This window comes from Myiozetetes cayanensis, unplaced genomic scaffold (genome assembly GCF_022539395.1).
Source record: "Myiozetetes cayanensis isolate MyiCay16 unplaced genomic scaffold, myiCay2020 scf10, whole genome shotgun sequence".
In the NCBI taxonomy this organism is placed as follows: Eukaryota; Metazoa; Chordata; class Aves; order Passeriformes; family Tyrannidae; genus Myiozetetes; species Myiozetetes cayanensis.
The window spans coordinates 14,087,341-14,114,322 of NW_026086605.1; the positions used below are offsets into that span (position 1 = coordinate 14,087,341).

Genomic DNA, 26,982 nt, shown 5'->3' on the forward strand with positions numbered 1-26,982 from the left:
CACCATGCTTCCAACAGACAACCTGGAAAATTTATGGACATGACTAATTGGGAACATCTGTGGTGACTTTCATCATCAGGCACCTCCCAGGCCTGTGAAGAGGGGAATGAGCAGCAATATAGCCACTGCAAATTTAGATCTCAGCTTAAATTCACCTGTGAGAAGTAATTAGTTTCAGAAGATGTAAAGCTGGAGACAAGAAGACTTGAAGGAATTAGCAGATGTCTGGAACTATACAGAAGAAAAAGGATAAGGTAGACATCCTTTTTTTTGTTACTGTGAGAGACAGGATATTGGGCTAAATAAACCCTTGGTCACCAAAATCATTCTCAAGAAATGATTGCTTAAATAAGTTTTGGCTTCAGGACCACTTTCCACATCAACAAAGTCTGATTAAGGGAACGCTCTCCTACCTCAAGCTCAGGACATGTTGCCTCACTCCTGTTTACACACACAGAGCAGTATTCTAGACTTGATCCCTGCCCTAACATTTTCCAAGAGTCTGGATACAAGTTTGAGAATTCAAGGTTGGGCTAAGCTGTCTGTGTAGCTATAACTACAATATTTAACAGCTTCATTTCAAACTAATTCTGGAAATAATAATAAAACAATGCAAGATTGCATGTCAGAGGTATAAATATTCTGGTTTAAACCAGCTTTTCCTAGCTCACTGCCCGTCCAATGTCTACTACAGGTAACTTCTTCAAACCTGACATTCATATCCTGTACTCCTATAGCTGAGAGAAGCAAATGCATTCACCAAACTGTAAGAATCAGCCTGTGAACTAATAACATCAAACACCAACACTGAGGAGGGGAGTCTCCCATATGAGACATGGGATGGCAGAACTTCGGTAAGGAAAATCCTGAGGGAAAATGGCTGTTAATTCTGGGTGACAATTCTTCACAGCTTCCAGTTAGGAAGTGTCCAGGTGGGACAGTTTCCTGTATAAATTTCACACTAACTTCTCCAGAGGTTTATTTATTTTTGGACCCCTAAGGAAATTCAAAAATGCAGCTGAAATGAGGGAGAACAGGTGAAAGTGGAATAACAAAGCTATACAGTATAAGTGCTCTTGAGACCCCAAACTGACAGCCTGCAGTGTGCACAAGCCCCCTTGTCTCTTCATTGCCATAAGCTTCATCCTCTATCACCAGATCCTCCTGAATTCTGAAACAAGCTATTGCTCTGCAAAGAGTAAAGAGACTATGAATGTTTGTAACCTCCACAGCCAGAAAGTAGTAACTGCTCTGTAGACATCGCTTCTCCTCAGAAGCAAAGAAATGAGCAGCTAATACATTGCCTCATCAGAAGGAAAAGACAGCATTGCCTGTCTCCCAGCAGTACCTGTAATGCATTGACCACTCTGATTGGGTGCTCCTCACCCAGGGCCTGGATGCAGTGCTGAAACAAGCAGTTGATGTTATCTTTTATCTTCATTAACTCTTCCCCATCCAAAGCCTCCAGCTTGCCCTCCAGATACTCCAGGTTGACCTGTCAGGTTAAGAAGCAGTTCATGCACGTTACACCCTCATGCACACCTTAGAAAGGCAAGTCCTTGCACTGACAGTCTGCCACTGGCAGAACAGCAACAGCAAATCAGAGGATCTTCAAATTTGGTTACCTTCATGAGAAATAGCTCCTCCCAAAACCGAGGGTTGCATTTACTGGGGTCCTCCGTCTGAAAGGAAAAGGAACAGCCATGAGGGCAAAGAAGAAAAAATCATTCAGACGGAATTTAAAGAAAATCATTATCATGGGTAGCTCAGAGTCAACATCACCCCACTGGATGACCAAGCAGTCTCACAGTGCAGAATTCTGGCTACACAGATTCCCAGAAACCAAGGGACCAATGGAAGTAGCTCTCAATTGGGATGCCTCTGTTTATTTTCTGAGGAGTTTTTCGAGAAATACTGGAAAAGCCATGGCTTCCCATAGATCACGAATGGTTCTGGTAAATAACAGGACAAGATGACATTAAGGAAGAGAGGAGAATACAGAGTTCTACATGACAGCAGGAGAGCCTACACTCTGCAGACCTTACCTTGGGAAAAAATCCCCCATAAAGAACCCTCAGCACAAACTAAACCAAGAAAATTTAACACAGCACTTTAGAAGAAGAGATGCTCAACTCCTTACCGTAAAAATCTCATCATACATCAACACAACTTTCTCTTTCAATGGCTTCTTGGAGGCTGAAGATTTCCGGAGCAGTCCACCTTTCTTCTCTGTTTGGGCCATGCTGTATACCCTGAAGGTAAGAACAGACAAAAAGGGCTCAGAAAACTTGAACTTTTCTTCAAGGCATATCTGGCCTGACTTAACCATGAGACTTTTTGACAAGCTGCAAGTAGGGGTTTTATAACTATACTAGATAAGAAATCAGATCAAAGGACCCATCTAGTCCTATATCCTATTTCAAAGACACATGCAAAAGTCCAGACGCAGGCAGAAACAGAATAAGCTCCTTATGGATAGTTTTTCTTAATTCTTCTCTGCTAGAAATTGATTCATGATCCAGACCAATGCAGTTTGCATCTAAAAAATTATATATTTTTTAATCTCTTTGGAGGAATTGTGATACTTAATATCAAATGGATACCCAGTCCTTTTTGATGCTGTTCAAGTCTCAAGGGCATCTGGTGAGTAAATGCTCCTGAAACTGTTTGAAAAAGTCCTCCCTTACTTGTTTAATATACTGCCTACCAGGGCAACTTCAGATTTGGCTTTTGCACTCTGAGGTGGAAGCCAACACTAGGAAAGCCTCCCTAAAGCACTCCTGCCACCCCTTATTTGTCCCTACCTCTGCATCTTGGCATCTCTTATCTGCACCAGCTGCTCTGCAAATTAAGCCAGAGAGGAACCCCAGCCTCTAAAGCATCCCATGTGGTTCAGTTTTCAGAAGAGAACAGAAGAACACTGGGGAGATGCTTCACAGGGATTTTTTTTTTTAAACCAAATGAATTTCATGATCCATTTGACAGTAAAGGGCTTTCTAAAAACAGAAGGAAGGTTTATTGTCATTAATTGGTGTCTTACAGGTCATACTACTAAAAAAAAGAAAAAAGAAAGTATCATTATTACAAAATGAGCCATTACACAAACACCCATAACTGTGGTCTCGAGCCTTCTGTGACAGACAACCCTCTCCAGGGGCTGAGAGTCAGAACACACGACTTGCCATGTACTCTCAGCCTTGTGTCTGCTGCTACGGAGCACAGCACCACTCTGACCTTGCAAATACATATTTACCTGCAATCACAGATTTTCCTGGCAAGCACCACAGCTTTGGCACAGTCCTAACCTCCTCTATCACTGCAGCATGTCAGAGGTACTTAGCAGAAAGGGAATGCCATCCCTCCTCATATCCCTGAGCTCCCAACCCTTCTCCCATACCTCCAAAGGTAATTACACACACGGCAGCAGCATACCGCACACGGAGGCTTGACTTCAGTCATACTCCAGAAAAACATGGGCAGGCTCTTGTGGCAGCTGCACTCAGCCGTGATAAATTATGCATTGCAAGGTAAGTTCACTGCTGTCGGAATCTAAGACCCCAGAGCTTTCGGAGCTGGCAGCCATGGAGACAGCTTTGGATGTAGCCTCAATCCCAGACTGCCTGAACCCCTTCCACAACCATAGCAGGTTTAGATCTGTCTTCCCCTCAAAGACCAAGTTCCAGCAACTACAGAATACCAGTTCCAGATCTCTTTCATGTTCTTTCCACTGCAGCCAGCTTTTATTTGACTTAAGCTACAATTGTGTTCTCAGCTAGGTCTCTCAGGCTCCCCGAGTCAGTTATTCAAACATCCATCCCTTGAGGCATAAACCTTGGTTCTAAGTGGCAAAAAAAAAATTTAGGAGAAACAATGCTGCTGCGAAAGACACTACCTCAGGTGTGAAAGGAAGGAGCTTTGACTGGATGGGAAAGGGTAGGACAGAACAGCAGATCTCACACCTGAAAAGCCAACATTTACACAGCAAGGCAGAGAGGTGTTCTGTCTTCCCACTAGAAAGGGAATATGCACAGCTGGCTGGTTACAGGCTGGTGTGTGTGCTGGGGTGAGAATGGAAACAGCCCCAAGACACACCGACAGAAGAAAGCTTAGCAACTACTGCACCGTAACATTCTGTAAACACCAAAATTATTCCTGTAGCCCGGTAGGTCTATGTATCCAATTAAGATGGAAGAAGGTTTCCAACTAACAAATGAAAACATTTTTCAATCATCTTGATAGCTTCTCTTTTACAGACTTTGCATTATTTTTAAACTGTCATGGGAAATAAGACATTATTCTAATTAGAAACATAATTGGAAACAGAGAGAAACCTATTAAAAACCAAATCAAGTGCGATGTCACTTTTAGCCTAGCAATACAAATCCTACCCAAGATTGCACAAAACAATTTTCCTACTAGAATTCTAAGTTTCTGAACCTAGAGCAGCTGCCAGCCCCAGCATACAAACACATCCATCAGTGTGCTTCTAATTGAATTACAGCTAACGAATCCCAATGTCAAAACTAATAAACTAACTCTCATTGCTTCTAGGTCAGCGTTCTCACATGAAATGTGTACGTGAATGGGAGGGGATCAATATGATCTGCTTAGTCCCTGGACTTTCAGAGCTGAGTTTTAACCCTTCTCCTACATTTCCAGAAAGACAGAAAAACCTAAATCCCTCAGGACACAAAGGCTTGATGCTGGGTGAGCATCAGAGGGATCGCATGATCATGTGAAAATTCTAGTCTGTCAGCACAGGGCTTGGGATTCGCATTCTCTCAACCAAAACTGCACAGAGCACACACAAGGACAATGCTAGAGGCAAGGATTAAATAACGTTCTTACTTTTAATTTGCTATTCTACAAATGAGCATATGGAGGAGCAAGGAGAGAAAAGCAGAAGTCGCCTTTCATGCCAATGCTTTATCAGGCTGTGCTTGTTTCATGACCTATGATGATCAGGCCATACAAATGGCTTTTTCTTTTCACTTTATGCAATTACATTTTCTAGATGTCATAAAGACAAACAGAAAACTGCATTTTGCTAATAGAGATCTTCCAGGCAGCTGCAGAAAACAACAGTTAAATGCACAAAACATTTATAAATATGTTGCAGAGGTGTCAAATTATGAGGATGCTGTGATGCTTACGAAAACTTTATGACAATGAATATAGTTAACAGTTTTCCTTTAAACATCACATTTAAAAAGCATCAGTGCATTTTCCACATTTTAGGTTCAAACAGATAATTTATTCTGTCAATAGGTCATTCCCATTAACACATGCTGCTAAGTGAATCCTGCTGTATTCACTGACTACATAGGAGAACTACCCCTCAGGGCCAAGAGAAGCACACGCATGGGGATTTTTAGAACAACAAGTACTTTGCTGTGCAGCAGAAGATACAAGATACTTCATCTGGAACTAAAAGAAAATTCAACAGAGCACGAGTCCTGAAGGCTCAAAAAGCAGGAAGATAAAAGCCATGGCAGGCAGACTTGCTTTATCTCTCATCAACCCCGAAATCAGCTGATGAAATCAGGAAGGGATGAGCACATCCAACTATCCACCTCCTTTCTGTTTCATTCCAGAAGTCATAACAGAGATTCCAACCAAACATATGACATTCCAATGAACACAACTCTGTTAGCTTTTCGTTAGAGTAGCCACGGAAAAATGAAGCTGACATTTTGAGTCTGAGATTTACTCAGACTCATGCACATTGAAGACTGTGGATGCTCCACAGTTTTTTCATTCAGCCCCTGTACAGACTTATTAGTATTACACAGACCACCTTTTAATAGCAAAAAATTCCATAGAAAGGATAACACTAACGCTCATCTACACCATAATGACATCAGGATCCAAAACTTGCAGCTTGTGTAATCTTGCTTGCAGCCCATCAAGCACGGCACTTTGCATTCAATTGCCTTGGCTAACAAACCTGAAAGTTTTCAAGATTACAGATGCACATACTCAACACCCACATACAATTAAACGTGAATAAGTGGGTTTTTTTCAGTGTGACTCCTCAAAAAATATATTGTAACACTTCTTCTCTAGGCAAAAAGAATACAGATGATATAAAATGGTATTTTCACACACTGACTTACTTGGCAAATCCTATCTTAAAAAGGCTTTGCAAATGATGTGACCTGTATTAGTTTGTCACTGCCAAAGCCCCAAACCTCAACCAATGTTTATAAAGACTCTGAATAAGAACTGAGATACTTTTGCTTTTAGAATCCAGTATCCCTTGACTTGCCAGAGCTACTAAGATTGGACTCACTTGTTCAAATATTTCAAGGCTAGTAATTGCCTCCTCCCTCCCTGAGTCTATGCTCTTGGGACTCAGTGTGATCATGCTTTGCCTTTCAAGGTGTTCGGCAGGTACATCACTCGAGTCTAAGGGAGTTGTTCAAAAAATATCTTAATCATGCAAGAGATAAACCCCTGTCTCAAAGTTAGCATACAGCTTCTAAAGCAATGTGTTATTAGCCATATACTCAATAAATTCTTCACTGAAGTACCAGGAAAAGCTTGCACTTAATTCACGTGATGAATCTGCAGAGTAAATAACAGACATGAACAACAGGCAGTTAAAACACAGGTTCCAGCACTCATTCATCCCTGGAAGCAATAGACGATCTGTACCCAGCAGAGTACCTGGAGTGCCTGGACCCAGTTCAAGGTCCTGTATTAAAACCCTCAGAACCAGCCAGCAGCAGCCTGGAAGACCACAAGTGAAAAAAGAGAGAGGAAAACCACACTGGATTAAATTTTGTCAAGGTTTTAGCAACCATCATGGCCAAATTTCTGCGATAAGCCGTTTTACAGCCTATTCTCCACCAACTCTTCAACTCTTGCGTTGGTGGTTATGGTTTGTGCTTGTACATCCACACTGCTTTTGTACTGCATCCATTCTTTACAACTTCATATGTATATTGTCCATTGCAATGCAAATTGCTTTGACTGTGCTTCCCTTTACAACTGAAAGGTGCTCAACCCACCAACAAGCGAAACAATAACGCTCACAGCATACGAGCCTTGGATCCATGTGGCAAAACTCCCAGGTGCCTTCAGGCAGTACGTAACGAGAAGCATATTCTGAGGGTGTGCTGATGACAAAAGCCCACATAGATCCTACTTCTTTTTCTGCAGTACCAAGAAACAACCTCCAGCAGAGTCACATACATTTTTACTGGAAAGTCCTTCCATCCCACTTAGAGCAGAGCAATCTATGTGCTTCTACATAGTACACTCTAAAGTTATACCACGACTGACCTATTTTTGCCCCCTCGAAAAACAGGAAAATCAGCTTCCTAATGCAGATACGGCCACAGATTACCTACCATTACACCTGCTTTAGCAATAATGTAAAAGAGTAACATTTCATCCATAATTGCATCTCATTTCTATCTGTCCAGTTAAAATAACACCCAATCCATCAACTTCACACCACCAACTAGTTACACTTCTTTCTGTGAAGTCCATCCAGATAAGTGTCACATGCTTCCACCAGCACACATTCACATCATTTTTCCAAATTATTTTCTCATTTCACCACGCTTTCTCTCTATATACCTGGCTACAATGCCTAGCTCTCTCATGTCAGAAAGCCTCTTCAGGTTTTCACTTCTCTAGCCCTTTAGAATCCATCCCACATAGTTTAGCCTGAAATATTCCCCACTGCCTTTACACTCCCACCTAAAAAAAAAAGCTCACACCACTTGCAGGCCTTTTCAGATGCCATTCTTCTGAAGAAAAACACTCTCCCTACAATCCTCCCCTGCCCTTTTCCCATGGATTCAGCTGGCAGTGTGGATCCAAGGCCCATGCAGAATATAGTGCAGCTACACGACCTTGCCTCCAACTTCTAAGGTAGCTGCTATGTTATAAGAAGCTGCATAGTAAAGTCATGCCAAGATAAGAAAGGTAGAGCTGCAGAGTGGGTAACATTTTTGAGATATGGACCATTAGCAACACAAGTACTCAGGAGTTAAAATAAAAACATAATAAGGTTTTAGTTCTAAAAATAAATAAATAAATAAATTCAAAAAAGTCAACCAAACAATAACAAAAAAACAAACAAAAAAAAAAAAAAAAAAAAAAAAAAAAAAAAAAAAAAAAAAAAAAAAAAAAAAAAAAAAAAAAAAAAAACACACTAGGAAGCCAGAATATAGCAACTCAGCAACACTGAGCAGCAGAGGCTGACCCTTCCCCTCCTAAGGGATGTCTGCGTGGCTGCCTGGTGTTAGCAGGTGGGGTGAGCAGATAAATGTTTAGCCTAGCAGTTCATTAAAGCCTCACTGTTGCTTTTGTGCATGCCCGCCAATAACTGTTTAACATGTTTACACTGTATCTACTACCCTACCCACAGCCTCCCTTTACACACAGCAAAAAGTACCCCAAGTGACACAGAGGATCAGCTATTATTACTGGAAAACCAAACTGATGTCCTTTTCCCCACTCAAAATTCCTCTTAAGCATTTTTGTCACACTTCCTGCTAGAGCTCAAACAGCTGGTGAACTGCAATCACCACGTATCGTCGCAATGATCCAAATTACCTCACTGCTTTGCATATTCCACCCACCTGCTCACCCTAATTGGCTCTCATCATATATTCAGATTACGGTCCCTGCTGAAGAGCAAACTTTCTAACAGTGATATATGCAACAGGGTTTGACCGAGCCCGCAGCTTGCTCATGTAGCAAGTACCTCTGCCTTCAGCAGAGTAAACATTGCAAACTCCCACTGCTTTGCCACTGTTTACCGCTTCCTTTTGCTCTGCCCATGCAAGTGCTTGTAGGACCGCGAGGTAAACCAGATAACTGGAGTGCCCCGCGAACGCTTACTGTCTTCCTAGAGTTATCCCGAGCCCAAAGCCCCCGCAGCCGGGGAACAGCGCGGCCCGCGGGCAGCTCCAGGGCTGGGTTGCCGCAGGCCCTGCGGCCTCCTCAGGGCGGGCACCCGGGGCACGCAGCGGGCACCGCGGCGGGAGCGGAGCGGCACCTCCCGCTGCACGGGCCGCGCGCGGCCGCTCCCGGAGCCGCCCGGGGCCGGCGGCGCAGCGGCCCTGCCACCGGCCGCCGCTGCCCGGCGAGGCCCCTGGCGGCGGGGAGGCGCCCGGCCTGGCGGAGCCCCCGGCGCGGCGGAGCCCCCGGTGCCGGAGGGGCGGCGGGGCGGGGGCGCGCCAGGCCCCGCGGGTGGGTGGGATCCCGCGTCTCCCCCGCCGCTCCCGCACTCACCTGCGGGCAGCCGCTCCCCGCGCACCGCGCACGCGCCGCGCGTGCGCCCGCCGGTCCCGCCGCGCGGCCGCGGCTCCCGTGGGCGGGGGCGGTGGCGGGGACGCTCCTCCCCGGGCCGGCCGGGGCGCTCGGCTCGCCCCCCCCGGGACTGGCGCTCCCGCTCCGCCGCGACCAATGGCCCCTCCGCCCGCGGGACGGCCCCGGGACGCGGCCTCGCCGCCCTCCCCGCACCGGCGGCGGAAGTAGGCGAGGGGCGGCCCGGGGCGGTGCGGCCCCACCCGGAAACCCGCGGCCCCGTGACTGCGCAGCGCCGAGCGGAGCCGCCGCCAGCCCGGCCTCGGCCAGGGGCACCCTGGCCCGGTAGGCAGCCGCTGCCGCGGCAGGTGGGTCCCGGCGGGAGGGGGTCCCGCGGGTGCCCGGGGAAGCGGTGGGTGTCCGGGGAGCTGGGGGCGCGGCCGGTCCCCGCGGGGCTGGTGCCCGCGGAACGGGCTCGCCGCGGGAGTAGGGTGTCCGAGGGGTCTCTGGGGGCCTGCAGGGAGCCTGGGAGTGGAGCTGCGGGGGAGGCCCGGGCGGGGACCGGGCGGCAGCAGGGGCTCCGTCCCCCGGCTCGCCCTGGTGCATGCTCTCGGTGACAGGACGGGCGCCCCAGGATGAAGCGCGCCGGGACGCTGCGGCAGGTCTCCGACTTGAGCGACTTCAGCCGAGGCCACTGGCTGCGGGAGCTGCTGTGCCGCGGAGAAGAGCCCAGCCACGTCCAGCCCAGCCCCGACGGACAGCACCTCCTGGTCCTGCAGAAGAACGGGCCGCCACCCCTGCCCCGGGTGGTGGCCTTCCAGCGCCACAGCATCGCCGGAGCCGACCTGGAGCGGAGCTGGCAGCCACCCCAGCCAGCCCTTGTGGGACTGCTCTTCCTGCAGAGCCCTGTGGTACTGGACTCTTGGGTACTGGCCATGGTGTGGGAACACGGCCGGACCGAGGTCTGGCACTTTGTGGTGTCCGTGGGCTGGCAGCTGCTGCAGAGGCTGGAGCTCTGCCAGGGCGCCCGGGCACGAATTGTCTCCGTGTGCAGCCAGGGAGCCAGCCTCGTGTGGTGTGAGGAGAGGCCGCCCCTGGATGCCCACTCAGACATGAGCAAGTGTGCCTTCAGGTTCTGTGTCTGTGCCCGTGCTCTGGAGGTGGGGGAGCAAGGTGTGAGGCTGGGCACCGTGAGGATGATCCTGCACAACAGCCCTGAGTATCAGGTCCTGGCCTCCCCTCAGCACATCTTCCTGGTGCCTGCTGCTGCCGGCTTTGCCACCACTTCCAAATTTCTCCTCACCTGGCATCCTGAGACAGCAAAACTCACCATCACAGCCCCCTCTGCAGGCTTCATCCACAGCAAGGTGCTGCACTCCAGCAGCGAGTCAGATTTCAGAAAACTCCTGCTGGGTTCTGTGGGCCTTCTCTCAGGTTTAACACCTCTGGACATTCACACCTCTGCTGTGTCTAACAGTGGGGGTCTGCTGTTGGTGAGCACAAAGGGTGCTGTGAACATGGTGGAGCCAGATGGGACACAGAGGCATATCTTTGACCTGGAGGTGGACTCCCTGGCCCCGGGGAGTCCTGTCCGGCTGAAGACCTTCGGCAGCATCCTGGCCTGTGTGCTGGCTGGAGTCCTCTACCTTGTTGACCAGAACAGTGGAAGGCTCATACAAAAGGAAGTTCTAAGCATGAAAGAGGTGCATTTCCTGGAGGCCCCGGGAGATGAGGACAGTATCCAGTTCCTCTCTCAAGCTGGCATCTATAGCTTTAGTTTCTCCAAACCTGAAGATAGCAGCAGACCTGAGCCATGCCTGGTGGAGATGGTGTTTGAGGAGGCCTGCAGATACTACCAGAGGAGGAGCCTCAGCAGCTCCAAGCTGACAGTGGAGAAGTTGAAGAAAGGTGGTGCATTCCAGGCTCCTGTGGCCCTCGCTTCCATCCTGCAGCACAGCCTCCACCAGAAACAAAAGCCAGCCCAAGGCCTGCAAGAAACTTATGCCAAGCTGTTGAGCACAATGAGCCTGGAGCTGCAGAGCTACAGGAGCCTGGAGCTCCTCAAAACCTGTGTGGTGTGTGCCCCAGAGAGTGAGGTGGAAAGCTACTGCAAGGAACTGGTGGAGCAGGAGGTCAGCCGCATTCTGCACTCTGACATGGACAAGGACAATTTGGCCTACCTCAACTCTGTCTTTGACTCTTTCCCCAAGGCTGCCTGGAAGGCCACAAGGAGCTGCCTGCAGCTGCAGCAGAATGGGGACGGCCTCTTGGTAGCCAGGGCCACCCCAGAGGTGTGGAAGAAGGTCCTGGGAGGCCCGCAGCTGGACGACGTGGGTCAGAATGGGATGGTCCCACTCTTTGAGCTCATCTGCGCCTCCTTCCTGAGGTTCAAACCCAAGTGGTTGCCCAGTTTTGTGGAGCTGACCCAGCAGTACGTTGGCATGTCTTGGGCGTACAGCAGCAAGGAGGGCCCAGAGGGCCGGGTGCCACTGTACAAGAGAGCACTGGGAGTACTGGCCCGGAAGAACAAACATAGTGAGGGAGACAGTGAGATGGAGCTGGAACTGCTGCTCTGCAGCAAGAGGCCTAAGGCTGTGCTGCAAGCTCTGCACCTTCTTATCCGTCTGAAGCGGTGGCAGCGGGTGGTGGAGGTGGCAGAGAAGTTCTCCAAACTCAGCCCCTTGCTTAACAAGGAGATATTCACCACGCTGCTGGCTGAGTTTGCCCAGCACCGGGAGCTGGACCCATATCTGGACAGGCTGTGGCCACTGTGCCCTGCTGAGCTCACTGCCTTAGACATCCTCACCGTGGTCCTGCAGAACCTCCCTCACTCCCAGGAGGACCCAGTGCCTTTCTCCAGCGAGGGGAACCAGCTGACTGTGGGCTTGCTTAAGCCACTGCTGCAAAGGGTTGTGCAGCGTCCCAGTGTCCAGAATGAGATGTACTTGGATGCCTTGCAGAGTCCCACCTTCCCCCCTCCTACCCCACCCCGAGAGCACAAAATCCCCTCAAAAGCAGCAGCTGATGATGTCCCTCAGCCATCAATGGCAAGGACTTCCTCACCCTCAGCACTGGTACAGGATGACAGTGTGTGACGGGGGGAAGGACAACCTGATCCCAAGCCTTGGGTGTACGAGGAAGGGAAAGCCGTATGCACCCCAGGAAATCCTACCCTGCCTGGCAGTATGGAAGCCTGCTCCTTTCTGAAGCCTCCCTGTAGCAGCATCTTGAAGAGCCTGTTGGGTGGCTGGGGTTGGGGGATCTCTTCTGAGCCAGGGCAGGCTTTCTGGCTATTCCTATGAAGTGCAATTGTGTGTGTCCAGTGGAGGAGCAAATGCCAGGTGCATTTGTAGATGAAAATGCTGGTTGCACTACAGGACTACAGAACTGCTCCCTTCCCAAAGCACTTTGTTTTCAGTTTGCTTGGCACCTTTACAACTCCCACTTCTACTTCCCTGATCCTCTAGGACTTGTGGTGGAGCAATGGGCAGGGACACACAGAGTGTTGTCTCCCAGTTCTCTGCTCAGTGAGTTGGGTGGTGCCTCCGAGCTCTGCCTGTGAGAAACAGGGCATGTTTCCTGCAGTGGGGTCACCAAGTCCTGCTTCTTTGGGCTCAGTCAGATGCTAAATGCCAGTGTGGCACAGCTCTGTGGCACTCGAGGTCCCAGCACACGTGCTGGCAGCTGCAGCACTCTGCACGCTGTCTCACCACAGTTCCTCTGGGATCAATCCTGTAGCTGTGACTGATTGCAGCTACTTAGCTGAAGAGAGCAGCCTAATTCCCTTATCTCTCTATCCCAGACAGTACCCAAACTCTCTTCTGAGCTGAGAAGCTGGCAGCAGCCTGTGTGAGCTTGGGGCTGGCCCTGCCTCTCCCTTTCCTTTGTGGAAGCTTAGATTATGCTGCAGGACACCCAGGCCCTCTGTTCCCATCTCCTCTACCTTTGCCCTTTGCACACAAAGGGGCTTTGTCAGGGTTGTCTGGCTCATATTGTGCCTCTGTTTGCAAAGTCAGTGTAACTTGAGAGCAGTTGTGCAGGAAGATCCAGGTTCCAGCCTCACTCTGGTACCCTCTGCCTGGCCCCCTCCACCAGGAGGGAGACCCTAGCTATGGCTTTGCCTCTGCATTCTGGGCTGTGGTGTAAAGGAGCTGTCTCTTGCCTTGCTGGGCTGGGGGAGATTCACCTGCATTAGTCCTCTTGAGAGTGGTCTGAAGTGTGGAAGACAGACTCCTTTTAAAAATAAAGGTTCCTAAAGCAGTGCTGAGGTGGTGGTGGATGTTGTGAGGGTACACACCCTCGGGAGGAGGGTGGTTTTGTTTTGCTTCTGGTGAAAAGTGGCCGAGCTCAGCTCGCTAGTACTGCCCAGCGTGGCTCACTGGGTTACACAGGGCTCACAGCTGGGTTTGGAGAGTGTGCCCAGACAGTCCATTCCCTCAGCTACTTACCATTATGAAGCCATGCAGGCAGGAGTCTGCAGAAGCAGGCAGAAGATAGAGTTGAGGATGGGGATTTTTTTTCTCAAGAGCTGCAACTTGTCCATTTTTTTTTGAAAACGAGCAATGGGGAGTACTTGGCTGGCCCAGCAGGAGTCTGCTGCCAGGCACTCAGTGTCAGAGCTGCTGTTGGAGAGATCCTGGTTTGTGAAACCACTGTAAAGATGCAGCAGGGCCTCCCCCAGACAAGGGCTTGGCTGCAGAAAGTCCCTGTGGTGGAAAAAAGGTCTGGCAAAGAGAAAGAGGAACTGCTGCAACGGTTGCCTAGAGGCTGGCTGGCTATTGATGAGACCTTCCTTATTGGGAAGGGGGTGCTGTGGCCATGGGACGCTGCCAGTTTCCTTCCCACACAAGGAAGCCACCTGATTCTGGCAGCTGCTGCTCACATGAGCAAGGGAGCCCGGCCTGAAAGGAGAGCTGGCAGCAGCCACTGTGGGCTGTCCCTGCCTCCTCTCCAAGCAGCTGCTGCCTCTGCCTGACTGTGCTCTCACCCCCCTCCCAGGGCTGCTCAGGAGGAGGATGGTGGATGGACCCAGACTCCTCTCAGAGCCGTTGCTGGGATGCTGCCCTGGGGCAGCACTGAATGGGGAGCTGCTGAGAGCAAGCCCCACACCTTGGCAAAGGCTGTGCAGTAATCTGAGGGGAGATCTTCATTGCCACGGCTGGATTTGGATGCAGGTGGTCACGGTAACACAACAAATGAGGGTCAAGCTCCCTGCCTTCCAGCACTAGCTCTGCAGGGAAGAAAAAGCAGATCAGGGAAGGAGCAGTGCCTGCAAAGCCAGCAAGAGGAAACTGAAGCCAGCAGTCATCCTGTGTGGGCTGATGTCCCCGAGGCACAGCAAGGGAAGAGGAAGCAGAGAACGCTATGTGGTAGGGACACCCTGAGGCTTGGGGAAAGAGACCTCCACATATAGGCCCTAGACAGGCAGGAAGCAGTCAGAATTTGGGAGGCTGAGGGTTCAGGGTAGGGGAGAGCAAGAGACAAAACTGAATGCTTTCCAAGAAATGCTGGAAGTCCCCAAGGACCAGAAAGGGGTGCTTATGAGGAGCAGTGACCAAACCACTCCGAAGAACAAGATTCAGCTGAGTAACAGGCAAGCACAGGGCTGTCTCTGCGGTCAGACTGGTGCTGGGGGGAGATAGCAGGAGGTAAGGCTGGTGCAGCTTTAGATAACACCCAAAGGAAAAACCAGTGATTAGGAGATCTGAAGGCAAATGGAAAAAGCAATAAAGCAGATGCACGTAGCGGAGGGTGAGCTGGCCAGCCTGGCCCTCTCACTCTGCTCCAGAGAGACTTGGACTGTGCAACAAAGGAAATGAGTCAAGCTGCTCCCGCGTATTCCCTGTGCCTGACATGGCTTTCGGGATGCTCCCTGTGCTTGCACAAAGGAGCAGCACAAAGCAACACCTGCACTCGCCCCAAGGCTGCAGACCAAGTCACCCTTGGCTTATCTGTGCATGCAGCTCTCACCATGCAGAGCATGGGACATGGGGGAGTGGACACAGGAAGTCCATGCCACCGTACCTAGCAGAGGAAGATGTGGGCTGCATGTACCCCATAAACTAACTGGAAGTGCAGACACACCAGGGTTGACAGAGGGAAGTGCTTCATCTGTTGGGGACAGCTTGGGGTGGCATCTCATGGACAGGAGGCTCTTGGTGTGGCTTTTCCCAGGAAAGGAACGGACACCCAGCCAAGCCACAGGTGAAAAGGGCTGCCCGGTGAGGGGAACATCACCCAGCCCTGGTGATGCTGAGCAGTGGTACTGTATCAACTCATGGGCTGGCTGTAGGCAGAGCATGCTTGGGAACTCCAGAAAGAGCCCTCTGGTCCCAGGCACAGCCCCAGCTTGGGCCAGCAGTAGGGAACCCTCCCTGTCCTACCCCTGTGTCCTTTACAGCCAGACCTGAGGAGTGCAGCCACATCCTGCAGTGCACACAAATATCCCATTTATTGTTTGACACCAAAAATCACAGCCTTGGAAAGAAGCAGGCTCCCTGTAAAAATAAATAGTCACATTTTTCAAGTCAGGGGGGCCTTTCCATTTCTTCTTCCATCTGTGGGCGGCAGGGGCTAATGCCTTGTGGATGGCCTGGGGATCATGGAGTAGTTGAACATAGGTGGCCTGTAAAACGAAGGTCACATCACCCCCAGCCACAGAAGGGAGCAAGGGACAGCCCAGGATGCATTGGGATGGCCAAGCATCATCACCCAAGCACCATCACTCCTATCACCCAGTCCCACAGGAAAGAGGCTATGGGGACAGGCATCCCCAAACCCACCAGCTTGGGAGACTGGGAGCAGCAGCACCTTCAAACTTAGGAGTGTGGGAAGGTGATGAAAGAGCCCCAGAACTGTGTGCACTGCAAAGGTCCCACCGTCCAAGCCATCCCCTGGTACCAGCACCCTCCTTGGCCTGCACTCACCCTATTCCCTACCTCACCCACCTCTCTTTGTGCCCTGACCCCTTCATACCACAGGATCTGCCCCCCATCCCACACAGGGACCTGGCAGTATAAATAGCTTACATCTCAAATTCTTCATTCCTGCAGGGGAGAAAAAAAGAGAGGACAGTGTCAGTGGAGCAAGACTTGGGACAACCCAGCATCTCCTGGTGGGACAAGATCTCCCCCAGGTCACAGAAGAACACAGAGAGTTCAGGGTGCTGTGATCCCCTCCATCCTGGCTGCCTGATCTGAACACAGAGCATGGGCCCCTACAGCCCCCCTGAATGTTGCTGCCCCCAGAGCCTCCCTGCTCCTTCCCTGGGCAGGCAGAGTGGGGCCCCACACTCAGCAGCTCAGCAACACACAGCTCCCCATGCCAGAATTTCAGTTCCCCCAAGTTTCCCAGGCAGCTGAGCCTGTGCCTCCAGCCAGCTCAGTAGGAGGCCGGGACTGGGAAGCCCCCAGCACACTGCAGGGCCAAAATGTAGCCCTCAGGAGCTGGAAATACAACTGGAAACTGCTCACTACCTTAAAGGGTCAGCAGTGGAGTAGCAGTGGAGCTGCTGGTTAGAGGGTCCCAGAGGGCTGGGGGGCAGCCCCGGGGCACCAGTGGCCACAGGTGTGTGAGCAAGCACTGCACCCTCGTGGCAAAGACACCATCCACACAGCACATTGCATTCTGCACAGCATGAAGCTGAGCTGCTGTCTGGGGACCCCAGCACAAAAATGGTGCCAGAGCAAGGCAGGTGATGGACCCCCGAGCCAGGCTGGGGCTGCAGCCCTGCCGGCTCCTTCTTCCAAGGGGAGCTGGATGCACTTTCATCTGGCCAAAGAGGAGGTTCAGGGCAGGCAGGGCCAGGCTCTTCTCCAGAACATCTCCATCTTCAGAGGCTGAGGGGCCCAAGGCAGCCCATGTCACTTTGGGATCAGCCCCACAGGCTACCATGAGGCACATGAAGGGACAGCTGGCAGTGCACGAGGGGACCCCAGACCCAGTGCAGCAATAGGAGGTGGGGCTGCTCCTCACCTGTACACATCAGCAATGTCCATGCGGCGGTAAAACTTGGCGAGTCTGACAGCCAGGATGATGCTGGGCAGCAGGAACAACGTGCACCAGCCCAGGCTGAACCAGAAGGCATTCTGGGGTGTTGGGAGGAGAGCCATTAGGACTAGACAGCAACTGGGAGAATACCTTTTTCTCTCAGAGCTCCCCAATGACCACCCAGTCCTTCTCACAGCTTGCTCTTAGCCACAGCAATCTGCCAGGGAGAAGCTGAGCCCTGCTTCCTGTGTATCCCTCATCCTTCCCTGCATCCCTCATCCTGTGCATGATGAAGACAAGGGGACCTCACTGCCGCCACACACACACATTTCACTCCACACACCACTGCCCTACTCACCACGGAGTCCATGATGTAGTCGCAGCCAATGACCTCCACATTATCCAGGGTCTGAGCTACAGGTTTGCAGCGTGCCACATCTTCTGTCAGCTGGACATATGGGTGGGAACAGGATATGTCAGCATCCACCAAAGCCTGCAGCCCATCCTCCCCTTCCCTCCACACCACGAGGTCTCAACTCACCCTGCTCTTGGCCCATGAGATGTAGGTCTCAAAAAAATGCAACAGCTGCTCCAGGAAGGCCCACGTCTCCTGGGGGGAGCAAGCACAGAGTGGAGATGCTGCACCACCAGCCCTCCATGCTCCATGTCCCCTCCCTGTCAGGATGGGGGCTCTCAGACCACCTCAACACAGCAGCAATGGGGCTGCATGCTTCACCCCACCCAGCCCCTTGCAGGGGGTGCCTTAAGGGGCAGGAGCACCCAGGGGTGCAGGAAACCCCCAGGGAAGACAACAGGGGAGGACAAGCCAGACATCACTTGGCATCCCTGCGCAGAGGGAGGTCTTGGTGTGGGAGTGCAATCACATCCCCACGGTGTGGCCCAGGAGCAGGGCAAGGCAAGCTCACATTCTTGATGATGTTAGGAGTCTCCTTCTCCAGGAACTCCTGGGTTTTGTTGGCTTTGTCCAGCGCAGTTCTTGTCTGTCCCTGGGGTGAAAGATGCTCTCAGCAGTGTGATGGAAGTTGGGTCCCCCACATCTGCCCTACCCTGCACAGCAGCGCTCCCTGGGGGCACAGCCTCTCTGAGCTGTGGTGTTCCGAGCAGTCATACAATGGTAGTGCCTGAGTACCTCAGGTGAAGGGAGCCTGTGCCTGGCAGGGTCCATGACACGGGCCCCCTCCCTCTGCCCCATGACCAGCCCCTGCAGCGTGTGCCTGGGGAGTCCCACAGCAGCCACCAGCCCCTCAGACTGCAGGTGACCCCCATCATCTCTGCTGCAGGACCTCAAGGGTGCTTTGCAGGATGCCCTGGACTGAAGTGCACTCAGGAGGTCCTCTTGTGCAGCCTACCTCAAGCTGGGCAGCCCCGCTCTGCACTGAGTGGATGTTCTTCTTCAGGCTTTGCTGGGGACCAAGAGAGGGAGGTCAGAGGTGTGGACCCCACAACTCAGACAAGACCGTGCCAGTAGGCTCCAAGCTCTAGGGAAACCTAAGCCAGTACTCCCAGGACCTCCCCCAGCATCGCTCACCAGTGGTCCAGAGAAGTTTGCCTGCATCTTCTTGTCCAGATTCCTCAGTTCAAGAGCTATGTCTTCCAGTTCCTTTTTCACATCTATGTCCTGGAGAAACTACAGTCAGCAGCGCTCCTGGCACAAGGTCCAGGCCCCACCATAGCCAGCTGATAGGCCTGGTTTGGGAAAAGAGCTGAACGAGGGTGAAGGGCATCGCCTCCTCTCAACACCCAGGCAGGGATAGAGGAGCCCCGCAGCCAGTGGCTTTGAGGACAGAGTGGCCATGGCCCTGGAGTGCCATGGTCTCTCACCGTTTTTTCTGCCAGCTGCTCCAACTCTGTGGCCAGATCCAGGAGGCTTCCCTGGGTTATGTTCTGCTCCAGCTGGAAAAGGCAGAGACAAAGCCATGAGAATGGGGAATGGGGCTCCTGAGGGGAGCCGTAATCCAGCTCGGGGGCAGAGTGGAGCCAGGACCTTCTGAGTGGAGGATGTGTTTGGTTACCAAATGGAGTGACATGAATGAAAGCCTGCAGTAGGATTACCACAGCAGCAAAGCATAGGTGACAGTGGACATCCTCAACCCACATCCAAACTCCCCCATCCCAACACCAGGCTGCCCTCAGCCCACCTGCTCCAAGGTGAGGGTGAAGTTGGGGGGCTGCCCAGCCTGACTGGCATTCAGCAGCATGTCTTCCTGTGTCTGGTCAAGCAGGGAGATGGGGCTCAGGGTGATGTTCACCTCCTCAAAAGCCGTGGAGATCTCTCCTGTGTACTGCCAGAGCAAAGGGGGCCGTATGTAGCATGTGCTAACCCCTCACTGTCCCCTCAGCCCTGTGCCCCCATCCCTGCCTTCCAGACTTGGCACCCCCAGGCTCACCTGGCTGATATTCAAGAGCTCATCCAGGGACACACTCTGGTCCAAGTGCAGAGTTTTCCACAGAGAAGCATCTTGCTGGCACTGCCTGCAGGGTGGGGGCAAGGGCTGAAAACAGGGCAGGCAAAGGCTACCCCCTCCCAGGAGTATGTTCTCACCTGTGCAGGTAGGTCACACCTTGCTCCTTCCCTGGCATCAGTGCCCGCCCACAGCCACAGCAGGTAGGGCAAGCTGTCCCCCTCCTGGAGAGCATCTGAGGGCATTGAACAGCTGTACCCCTCCCCAAAGACACAGTGCCAGGGCTGGGACTCACCTGTATATCTCTGAGAAGTTTGTCGTGTCACCCTCCTGGCCCAGCAGCTCTGAGAGGTTGAAGCCAGGGATCAGGCCGGGAGTGTCCAAGAGCTAAGAGCAAGGGAAGAGATGGAGAAACTAGATACAGTGCAGGGCAGGACACCTCAGAAGGACATCCAAATGACCAGTGCTGCCACCGCTCCACCAGTAGCCCTCACAAAGACAGAAGTGTCTCCATGCAGGAGTGTCTCTCCACAGGGAGCTCACCTGAAAGAGCTGCTGGTTGCGCCAGGACTCACAGAATAACATGTAGACATTCCCCCCCAGCAAGAAGATGATCATCACCAGCAGCATCAGCAGCCAGGAGAAGATGAAGCTGAAGCCGACCCCTCTGCCGGGACAGAAATGCCATCAGCACCTGTGGCCCCGTGCCCCAGTGCTGATGCTGGCATTGCCCCCAGCTCACAGAGCCCAAGGGCTGCTCAACCCTTGCCCCCCACAATTCCAGGAACACCCTCATTCCTCCAAGCATTTCTCCATTCTGCCTTCAGCCCCCAGAGTACAACCTGGAGCTTGGATTCCAGAATAGCTTCTCACAGCTTTGCGAGCCAGCACTCCCCTGCAGAGCCGCAGGACCACACACACTGCCAGCCCCCGCCAGCACGGGGCAAATGGGCTCCTCTGGAACGCCTCTCACCAGCACCAGGTTTTACCTTCACATTTACCACTGCATGGGGAGTTGCCATGGGGCAGGCCATTAATATGATGGGACTGCATGTAACATGATGATTTAGGAACCTGAGCATTCCCAGACCAGCCCTGCCCACCCAACCCACCGCTCCCACACACATCCTCAGCAACAAAGGGAGCCTCACGCCATGAAGAAGTTCCCGCCAGCATTGGAGAGGCCACTGCGCTTTGTGGGCAGCACGTCTTCCTTCAGACCCAGGGGCCCCAGTAGCAGCCCAAAAATGTTGCAGAGGACCACCAGCAGCACTGTGCAGCACAGGAGGGCACACACAATCAACCTGGGACAAGACAAAGAGCAAGAGTCAGGTAGAAGGACCTGAGACCCTGAACAGCACCCAACAGCCCACTGGCTGCCTTCCTGGGGAGGAAAAAGGCCCCAGGCATTCCAGCAGCAAAGGGGCACAGGTGACTGCAAGGTACAGCTCTGACTACCCACCACCCACCAAGCTCCTACCTCTAGCAACTGGATGATCAGGAACCTGAGCCTCTCGGGACAACAAAGCTGGGGATGCAGCTGCCCCTCACCTACCTGAGCCCATCCCAGGCAATGATCGGCCCCCTGTACTCCTCTAGCGTCAACATGGCATTGCCCACAAAGGCCCCAGCTTTCTCCTCCACATCCTGGAAAGGCAACTGTTCCTTCAAGCTTCTGATCTCCTGCCTGATGAAGGCCAGCTGCTCCTGTGTTTCTGCAGGGGACAGGGACAGGTTGACACTGCAAGGTGCTGCCCAGGTCCTGCAGGGCAGCGGGGACCAGGAGAGGATGGGAAAGGGGCAATCATGGCCAAAGATGGCATTGGCACAACGGCACCTGGGGACAGCCAGGGTTGCAAGCAGCCGGTTGGCAGCAGGTGAAGCCCACCAGGCAGGGGTGGGTTGAGGAGGGAGCCTTGGGAGAGGAGAAGTTGGCACACTGCACACAAAGCCCTGCTTACTTGCCACCACATCCTGGGACTGCTCTTGCACCTTGTCCGGGATTGTGTTCAGTGTTCCGTTAACCTGCAGCAGGGGAGCACAGCATACAGCTCACATCCTTGACCTCAACCCAGGGCTGAGCAGCACATCCTCTTGGTCCCAGATCCCAGTGCACAGGATAGCCAGGACCCCCAGAGCACCCAGTCCACCCCACCAGTGCACAGGGGTGGTGGGGACAGCGAGCAGACCTCTAGCCAGCCCTTCCCTCCATGTCACAGCAATGAACTCCCCACAGGAGCTTTTCCCAAGCCACCCTTGTCAGCACAGCCCCAGCAGTGCTGGGAGCACCCAGCCTGTCTCTAAGGGTCACCCATTACCTTCTCTAAATCAGTCGCTATGCTGGAGCTAGAAACATAATGCAGTGCCTCCAGCTGCTGCTGCACACTGGGGATCTGCAGGAAAGAGCCTGGGGTGAGAGGGCCGCAGGGGGATGGGGAAGGGGCTGTGGGGCCCCTCACCCCACACCCTGCCCCTCCTCACCGTGCTGAAGTTGGCAGTGAAGGCAAGGCCATTGAGGGACACGTTGTTGCAGGGGGGGCCGCAGCGCTGCAGAGTCTGGTTGAGTTTGTCCCGCAGGTGGCTCAGCTGCTGCCCAAATGTGCTCTGCAGCTCCTCGAGGTCCGAGCGACCGATGGTGATGTTGTAGAAGATGGCCTCCAGCATCTCCATCCCTGGGGAGACAGCAGGGGCTCAGGGCCTTATCCTGCCAGTGTGGCAGGGACTTATTCCCACCAAGCTGAACCTCAGGGACCAATAAAAAAATGCAACATAAGGACACCCCCAAAGTCCCAGCACTTGCCCCAGGGTGCAGCTGGGAGGCCAGATGGATCCTATGCCCTGGGAGCCTCACCCAAACATGCACCTACCCCAGCTCTCAGCCCCGGTATCCCCAAGTCTCCTGTCAGCCTCCCAGGGGTGGGACCACTACCTTGCAACAGGCTCTGGAGGGATCCCAGAGCCCCATCCGTGCTGCTCCTGATGCGTGAGGTGATCATGGTGCCCAGGTTGGGCCCGATGTCTGCAGAGATGGGAGAGGTGGTGTCACTGACAGGACCCCTACTTGCAGGAAAGCTGGTGAAAACTCTGATACCCCCCAGCAACCCAGCCCTCACCCATCCCTTAGGTGGGGGTCAGAGGGGATGCCCCTATCCTGCCACCACCTGCATTACCTTTCCCAGAGAAGAGCCTGAATGGGGAAAAGCAGTGGCTGGAGCAGAGCTGAAGCCTGGAGGAGCCCCCAGACTCAATCCCTTTGGACACCCCCATAAGAACCAGCCCAGTGACCCCCCCAGGGTCAGAAGCCATCCATAGGGCAGCAAGGCAAACCCACACAATACACCCACTACCCAAACACCCTCAGCCCTGGATCAGCTCACCACAGGAGCACCCCCAGCCCTGCCCACCGCACACACTCACCCTGGAGGCTGCTGTTGACATGGCCCAGCGGGACCTCGCTGTTGTCAATGATAAAATCAACTTGCTGTAGGGACAGAGATGTGGTGTCAGTGCGGGTGGGGACCCTTTCCTCACTCCAGCCCAATTGCTGCACTTCCCCAGGGGGCTGTTTGGGCTGCTCCCCACACCTGGCCCCTTGCCCCCCAGCAGGCACCCCAGCCGTGGCAGGGGGACCAGGCATACCTGGGGAATTGAGGCCAGGTAGGTGTGGAAGTTGTCCAGAGTGTTGTTCACATTGGGGAAGGTGCTGTTCACAGCCTGGGAGAAGCGGGCGTTGCTGATTAAGGCACAGACACCACCGGCCCTACAAGGGAAGGGCGGCAGGGTCAGCACACGGGAAACTTAATCCTGATGCTCCCCCCCTCCAGTACCTTCCAAATCCACCCACACTGACCCCAGCCTGCAGGGTCTGGAGCATGCCAGTGAACGCCCGCTTCCAGTGCATCCCAGCAAGTGCCCTGCACACTGCTAAGGGACCAGAGAAGAGGCCCACGGGAAACTGAGGCACGGGGGAGCCCAGTAACCAGTGCACCTCCAGTTCCCCGTGGCGAAGCTGTCGGGAAAGATTTGTGCCCTGCCAATGCGCAGCCCCCGGGGCCAGCTTCCCACCGCCGCCGCTTCCTCTCCTTTGTCCCGCCGTGCCGGGATCTACTCGTGTGAACAATGGCAGTTTCCTGGCACGGCCGCCAAGCGCCGGCGTTTCCACCCACCCCTGGGTCCCATCCGGAGCGTCCCGGCCAGAGCACTCACAGGAGGAAAGCGGAGACCAGCAGGACGGAGGTCCAGAGCGCCCAGCGCCGGCAGCCCATCCCCGGCTTCTGCTTCTGGTACATGCGGCCCCCGCAGTTCCCGCAGCAGCGGCAGCAGCAGAAGCAGCATCCCACCAGCGGCACGAAGATGATGAAGAGGACTCCAATGGCCGCACAGACCAGAAAACCCAGCTCGTAGAGCAGCAGCTGGGATAAGAAGAATGAGAGGCAGCATAACACTGGTGCCCCTGAAGACTCCTCAGCTCTGAGGGTCCTGTCCAAACCCACACAGGGCTGAATGCGTCCCCTCAGGGGGCTGCATATCTCCCCTTGCTGCTGCCTGGCATCCAGGGCTCAGCCTCAGAGCAGCACCTACTAGCATCCCCCAGTCTGTGGTGGTCTGGGGCTGCCAGACCTCTGCCCTGGCTGCCTGCTCACCTCCTTGATATCCTCCTGGTTGAACTCCATCTGGGACTGCCCAAAATCAATCATTTCTGGGGAATAAGAAGCAGACAGGGCTGTGAGCAGGTGCTAGGCCCTGGGGGGCCCTCTCCAGGTGGGCCTCACACCCTGCTCATCTCAGAGATGGTCCCAGGCATCACCTGTGGCTCAGACCAGCTGTGCGTGCCTGGCGTGTTTCTCCCCTCCAGCTGCCCTCCCCAGCCCACGTGCTGCACAGCATTTTTGCATCTGGGAAAAGTGCTGCCAGCCCCCAGACTCTCAGGGTTCCACAGAACAAGGCCCTCACCCCACTGGGCATCAGGGGCATTGCCCTGGGGCTGTCCTCCTGCAACCCAGCCCCCAACAAATGCCCGAGGGCACTGCCTACATGGAATGAGTGTTGGGGCAAAGTCCCCCTGACGTGCTGTCTCTTTCATCCCCAGGGCTTGCCCTGCCCATGGCCCATGGACTCATTACAAGTCATGATGAGACAGGGTGCCATTTATTGTACCCTGGTATCTGTGTGACATGAACAAGGCCACAAAGCCATTGAGGAGTTTGTCAGCCACACCTTTGCCTGCCAGTTGACAGTGAGCAAGGGCTGAGCCAAGGGAAGGAGGAAGCACAAGTGCCAGCAGCCAGAGTGGCATTTCCCTCCAGGTGGGCAGCACTCACCCCACCGGTATCAAGCAGCTGCAGGGTCCTGGTATCATCTGTGCAGACCTGCAGCCACTTCAGGGCAGAGCTGTGCCAGCGACACGTCCCTGTCCCCTCAGATATGGAGGAGCAAGAGCAAGCTCTGGCAAGCTGGGCAGCGTGCGGGGAGTGCCTGCAGAGCTGCTGTGCGGGCACTGGCACCGGAACACACTGCTCTTGGTGGCCAGCAAGTGGCTGCAAGTCAGACAAGAACCCTGAAGGCAGAGTTGGGTTTCCTCTGCACTTTTGTTGGGGCCTAGGATTAAAATACCTGGGAGGATAGGGCAGGAGTCTGCAAGGTGGCACTACCACCAATGCCTGTCTTGGGGTCCAGCTGAGACAGCCCCGGTGACAGTTGTGATGGGATATGGGTAGGACACAGATAGCAATCCTCGGGAACCCCACTCTGATTCCCCCAGCCATACTCCTCCTTACCCAGTAGCCCGGTGTTAAAATGCTGGATGGACAGTCACCAGTGCAGGAAAGCTCAGGCTCAGATGGGACCGGGCAGCTCAAAGCAGCCCCTCCACCCCCTTGCCAGCCCCCCGCTGCCACGCACCCACCTACAGGCAGGGGATTGGGTTGCACCAGCCTCAGGAAGCCGTGTGCCATTGCCACCAGCCCCGGTGTGTTGCTCCCCGGTGCCTCAAGGCCAGGGCCGTAGGCAGGCTGTGAGATGTTCCCCAGCTCCATCGCAGCAGCTCCGGTGGAAACCTGGGCACAGAGAGCAGCTGTCAGCGTTGTCGGGGCACAGGACCACGCAGCTTGCCCTGCCTCCGACCAGGAAATACAGAGAGAAAAATCAGGCACCTGCCGGCTCCTGCCCGGAAGGAACAAGCTGCGGGAGAGCACCAAATAGGGATGGGGAGTCCTGGGAACAGAGGGGTGGGAAGACAGGCAGGAGGTGCCCACGAGGGACCAGGGGGGCTGTGAGGGATGAAGCAGAGCACTCACCCTGTCCTCTGGCAACCCTGCGCGTCCACAGCTTCTGCAGGGCCCAGCCACACAGTGCCAGCGCCCAGATTCGCGGTTTGTTTAAGTTTCAGCGGTGATTGCTGACAAGGTGTTTGCCGGGAAAGGCGGCTATGCCGGGATCGCCCCACCCTGTCCCCTATACCTCTTGGCACCCGGCCACCTCGGGCGCCTCTCCGTAGCGGGTCACCACCGACGTGTCCCGACCCAGGCACCGGAGAGAGCCTGTCTCCTCACTCTGCTGAGCTCCCGTGCTCCTGCTGGTTTCCTCTTGCCCCGACCCAGGAGCTAGGTGGCCCGGGGTGATCCATCCCCACACCGCCTGCATCCTTTCGGGATGGGATGCATTAAGTCGGCCACAGTTTCGGCACAAACCAGCTCTAGCCACAGAACCAGGTTTTGCAACTAAAAACCTTCCGAAACCGGGCACTGCGGCAAACCCAGCGTTTTCCACACGCGTCCCGGTCCCCCCAAGCGGGAGAGAAGTCTCGGGGGCCTTCTGACGGGATTCTTCCTCCAAGGCTGGGCGCCTGCCCGGCTCCGTCCACGCTCCCCGCACAGCCTTCCCACGCCTCGGGGGCCACTCGTGACTCTACCCCCGCCCCGTGGTCCTCAACCTCCACTCCGCCGCCGGGACTCCGGGAGCCGCAGCCGGGGGGCAGGAGCGGGGAGGGGTCGGGGGTCGCTCCCGGTTGTGCCGCGGACGCACCAGGCGGGCGCGGGGCAGGTGCCCCGGAGGTCGCGTCCCGGCGGGCGGCGGCGGGCGGAGGTCCCCGGCTCGGTACAGCTCGGCACAGTTCCGCGCCGAGCGCGGCGCGGCTCCGGCAAGGGCGAACAGGGCTGGACAGAGCCGCCCCTTCCGCCCCGGCCCCCCGGGGTCTGTCCGGGGCGTGCAGCCGCCTCGGGCCCCCCTCCTCTGCCGGGAAGGGGCCCCCCGCCCCGCCCCGTCGCGCAGCACCTTGGCACCCCTCCTGCACCCTGCTCCTGGC

The 26,982-nt window shown here is 54.2% G+C and overlaps 3 protein-coding genes across 9 annotated transcripts in view; 1 reads left to right on the top strand and 2 right to left on the bottom strand.

Annotated features, from left to right (window-relative positions):
- Positions 1–9,393, bottom strand: part of ARMH3 (armadillo like helical domain containing 3) — a 128,668-nt gene extending 119,275 nt beyond the window's left edge. Inside the window, exons 1-4 of one of the 5 annotated variants that reach the window (XM_050336709.1) lie at positions 9,253–9,393; positions 2,141–2,252; positions 1,626–1,682; positions 1,349–1,495 (exon numbers count right to left, since the gene is read on the bottom strand). In XM_050336709.1, the coding sequence (XP_050192666.1) occupies positions 1,349–1,495; positions 1,626–1,682; positions 2,141–2,242 (306 nt within the window). In that variant the 5' untranslated portion in view covers positions 2,243–2,252; positions 9,253–9,393. Of the gene's footprint in view, positions 1–1,348; positions 1,496–1,625; positions 1,683–2,140; positions 2,749–2,804; positions 8,048–8,859; positions 8,883–9,252 lie in introns of those variants that run through there. The other 4 variants (XM_050336725.1, XM_050336717.1, XM_050336702.1 and 1 more) reach the window with 4 other exon arrangements.
- On the top strand, positions 9,371–13,527 carry HPS6 (HPS6 biogenesis of lysosomal organelles complex 2 subunit 3). Its single transcript, XM_050336684.1, has 2 exons — positions 9,371–9,635; positions 9,888–13,527. Exon 2 carries the CDS (start codon positions 9,903–9,905, stop codon positions 12,360–12,362), a length of 2,460 nt encoding a protein of 819 aa, XP_050192641.1. The 5' UTR covers positions 9,371–9,635; positions 9,888–9,902; the 3' UTR covers positions 12,363–13,527.
- A 2,180-nt stretch (positions 13,528–15,707) lies between these two features.
- On the bottom strand, positions 15,708–26,592 carry LOC126651102 (prominin-1-A-like). Of its 3 annotated transcripts, none has more exons than XM_050336651.1 (26): positions 26,139–26,592; positions 25,585–25,948; positions 24,323–24,378; positions 23,886–24,091; positions 23,319–23,439; positions 23,097–23,160; positions 22,609–22,698; positions 22,161–22,351; positions 21,998–22,072; positions 21,641–21,704; positions 21,235–21,394; positions 20,831–20,983; positions 20,223–20,346; positions 19,975–20,066; positions 19,820–19,903; positions 19,665–19,749; positions 19,416–19,559; positions 19,099–19,170; positions 18,806–18,895; positions 18,627–18,680; positions 18,183–18,263; positions 17,798–17,866; positions 17,615–17,704; positions 17,242–17,354; positions 16,296–16,313; positions 15,708–15,892 (listed from the first exon to the last, which is right to left on the bottom strand). In XM_050336651.1, the coding sequence occupies exons 1-26, from the start codon at positions 26,319–26,321 to the stop codon at positions 15,841–15,843; spliced, it is 2,895 nt and encodes a 964-aa protein (XP_050192608.1). In that variant the 5' UTR covers positions 26,322–26,592; the 3' UTR covers positions 15,708–15,840. The 3 variants fall into 3 exon arrangements, with proteins under 3 accessions (XP_050192608.1, XP_050192628.1, XP_050192618.1); XM_050336671.1 differs by having other exon boundaries at positions 25,585–25,735; positions 25,976–26,264; XM_050336661.1 differs by lacking the exon at positions 19,820–19,903.
- Positions 26,593–26,982: the final 390 nt, after the last annotated feature.

Excerpts from the sequence above, each read along its gene's own strand:
- HPS6 (XM_050336684.1), top strand. The coding sequence starts at position 9,903 with ATGAAGCGCGCCGGGACGCTGCGGCAGGTCTCCGACTTGAGCGACTTC.
- LOC126651102 (XM_050336651.1), bottom strand. The coding sequence starts at position 26,321 with ATGCAGGCGGTGTGGGGATGGATCACCCCGGGCCACCTAGCTCCTGGG. Across the intron at positions 19,171-19,415 it reads TCACCCTCACCTTGGAGCAG|CTGGAGCAGAACATAACCCA; the intron begins GTGGGCTGAGGG and ends TGCCTTTTCCAG. Across the intron at positions 18,896-19,098 it reads AGCAGCTGGCAGAAAAAACG|GACATAGATGTGAAAAAGGA; the intron begins GTGAGAGACCAT and ends TAGTTTCTCCAG.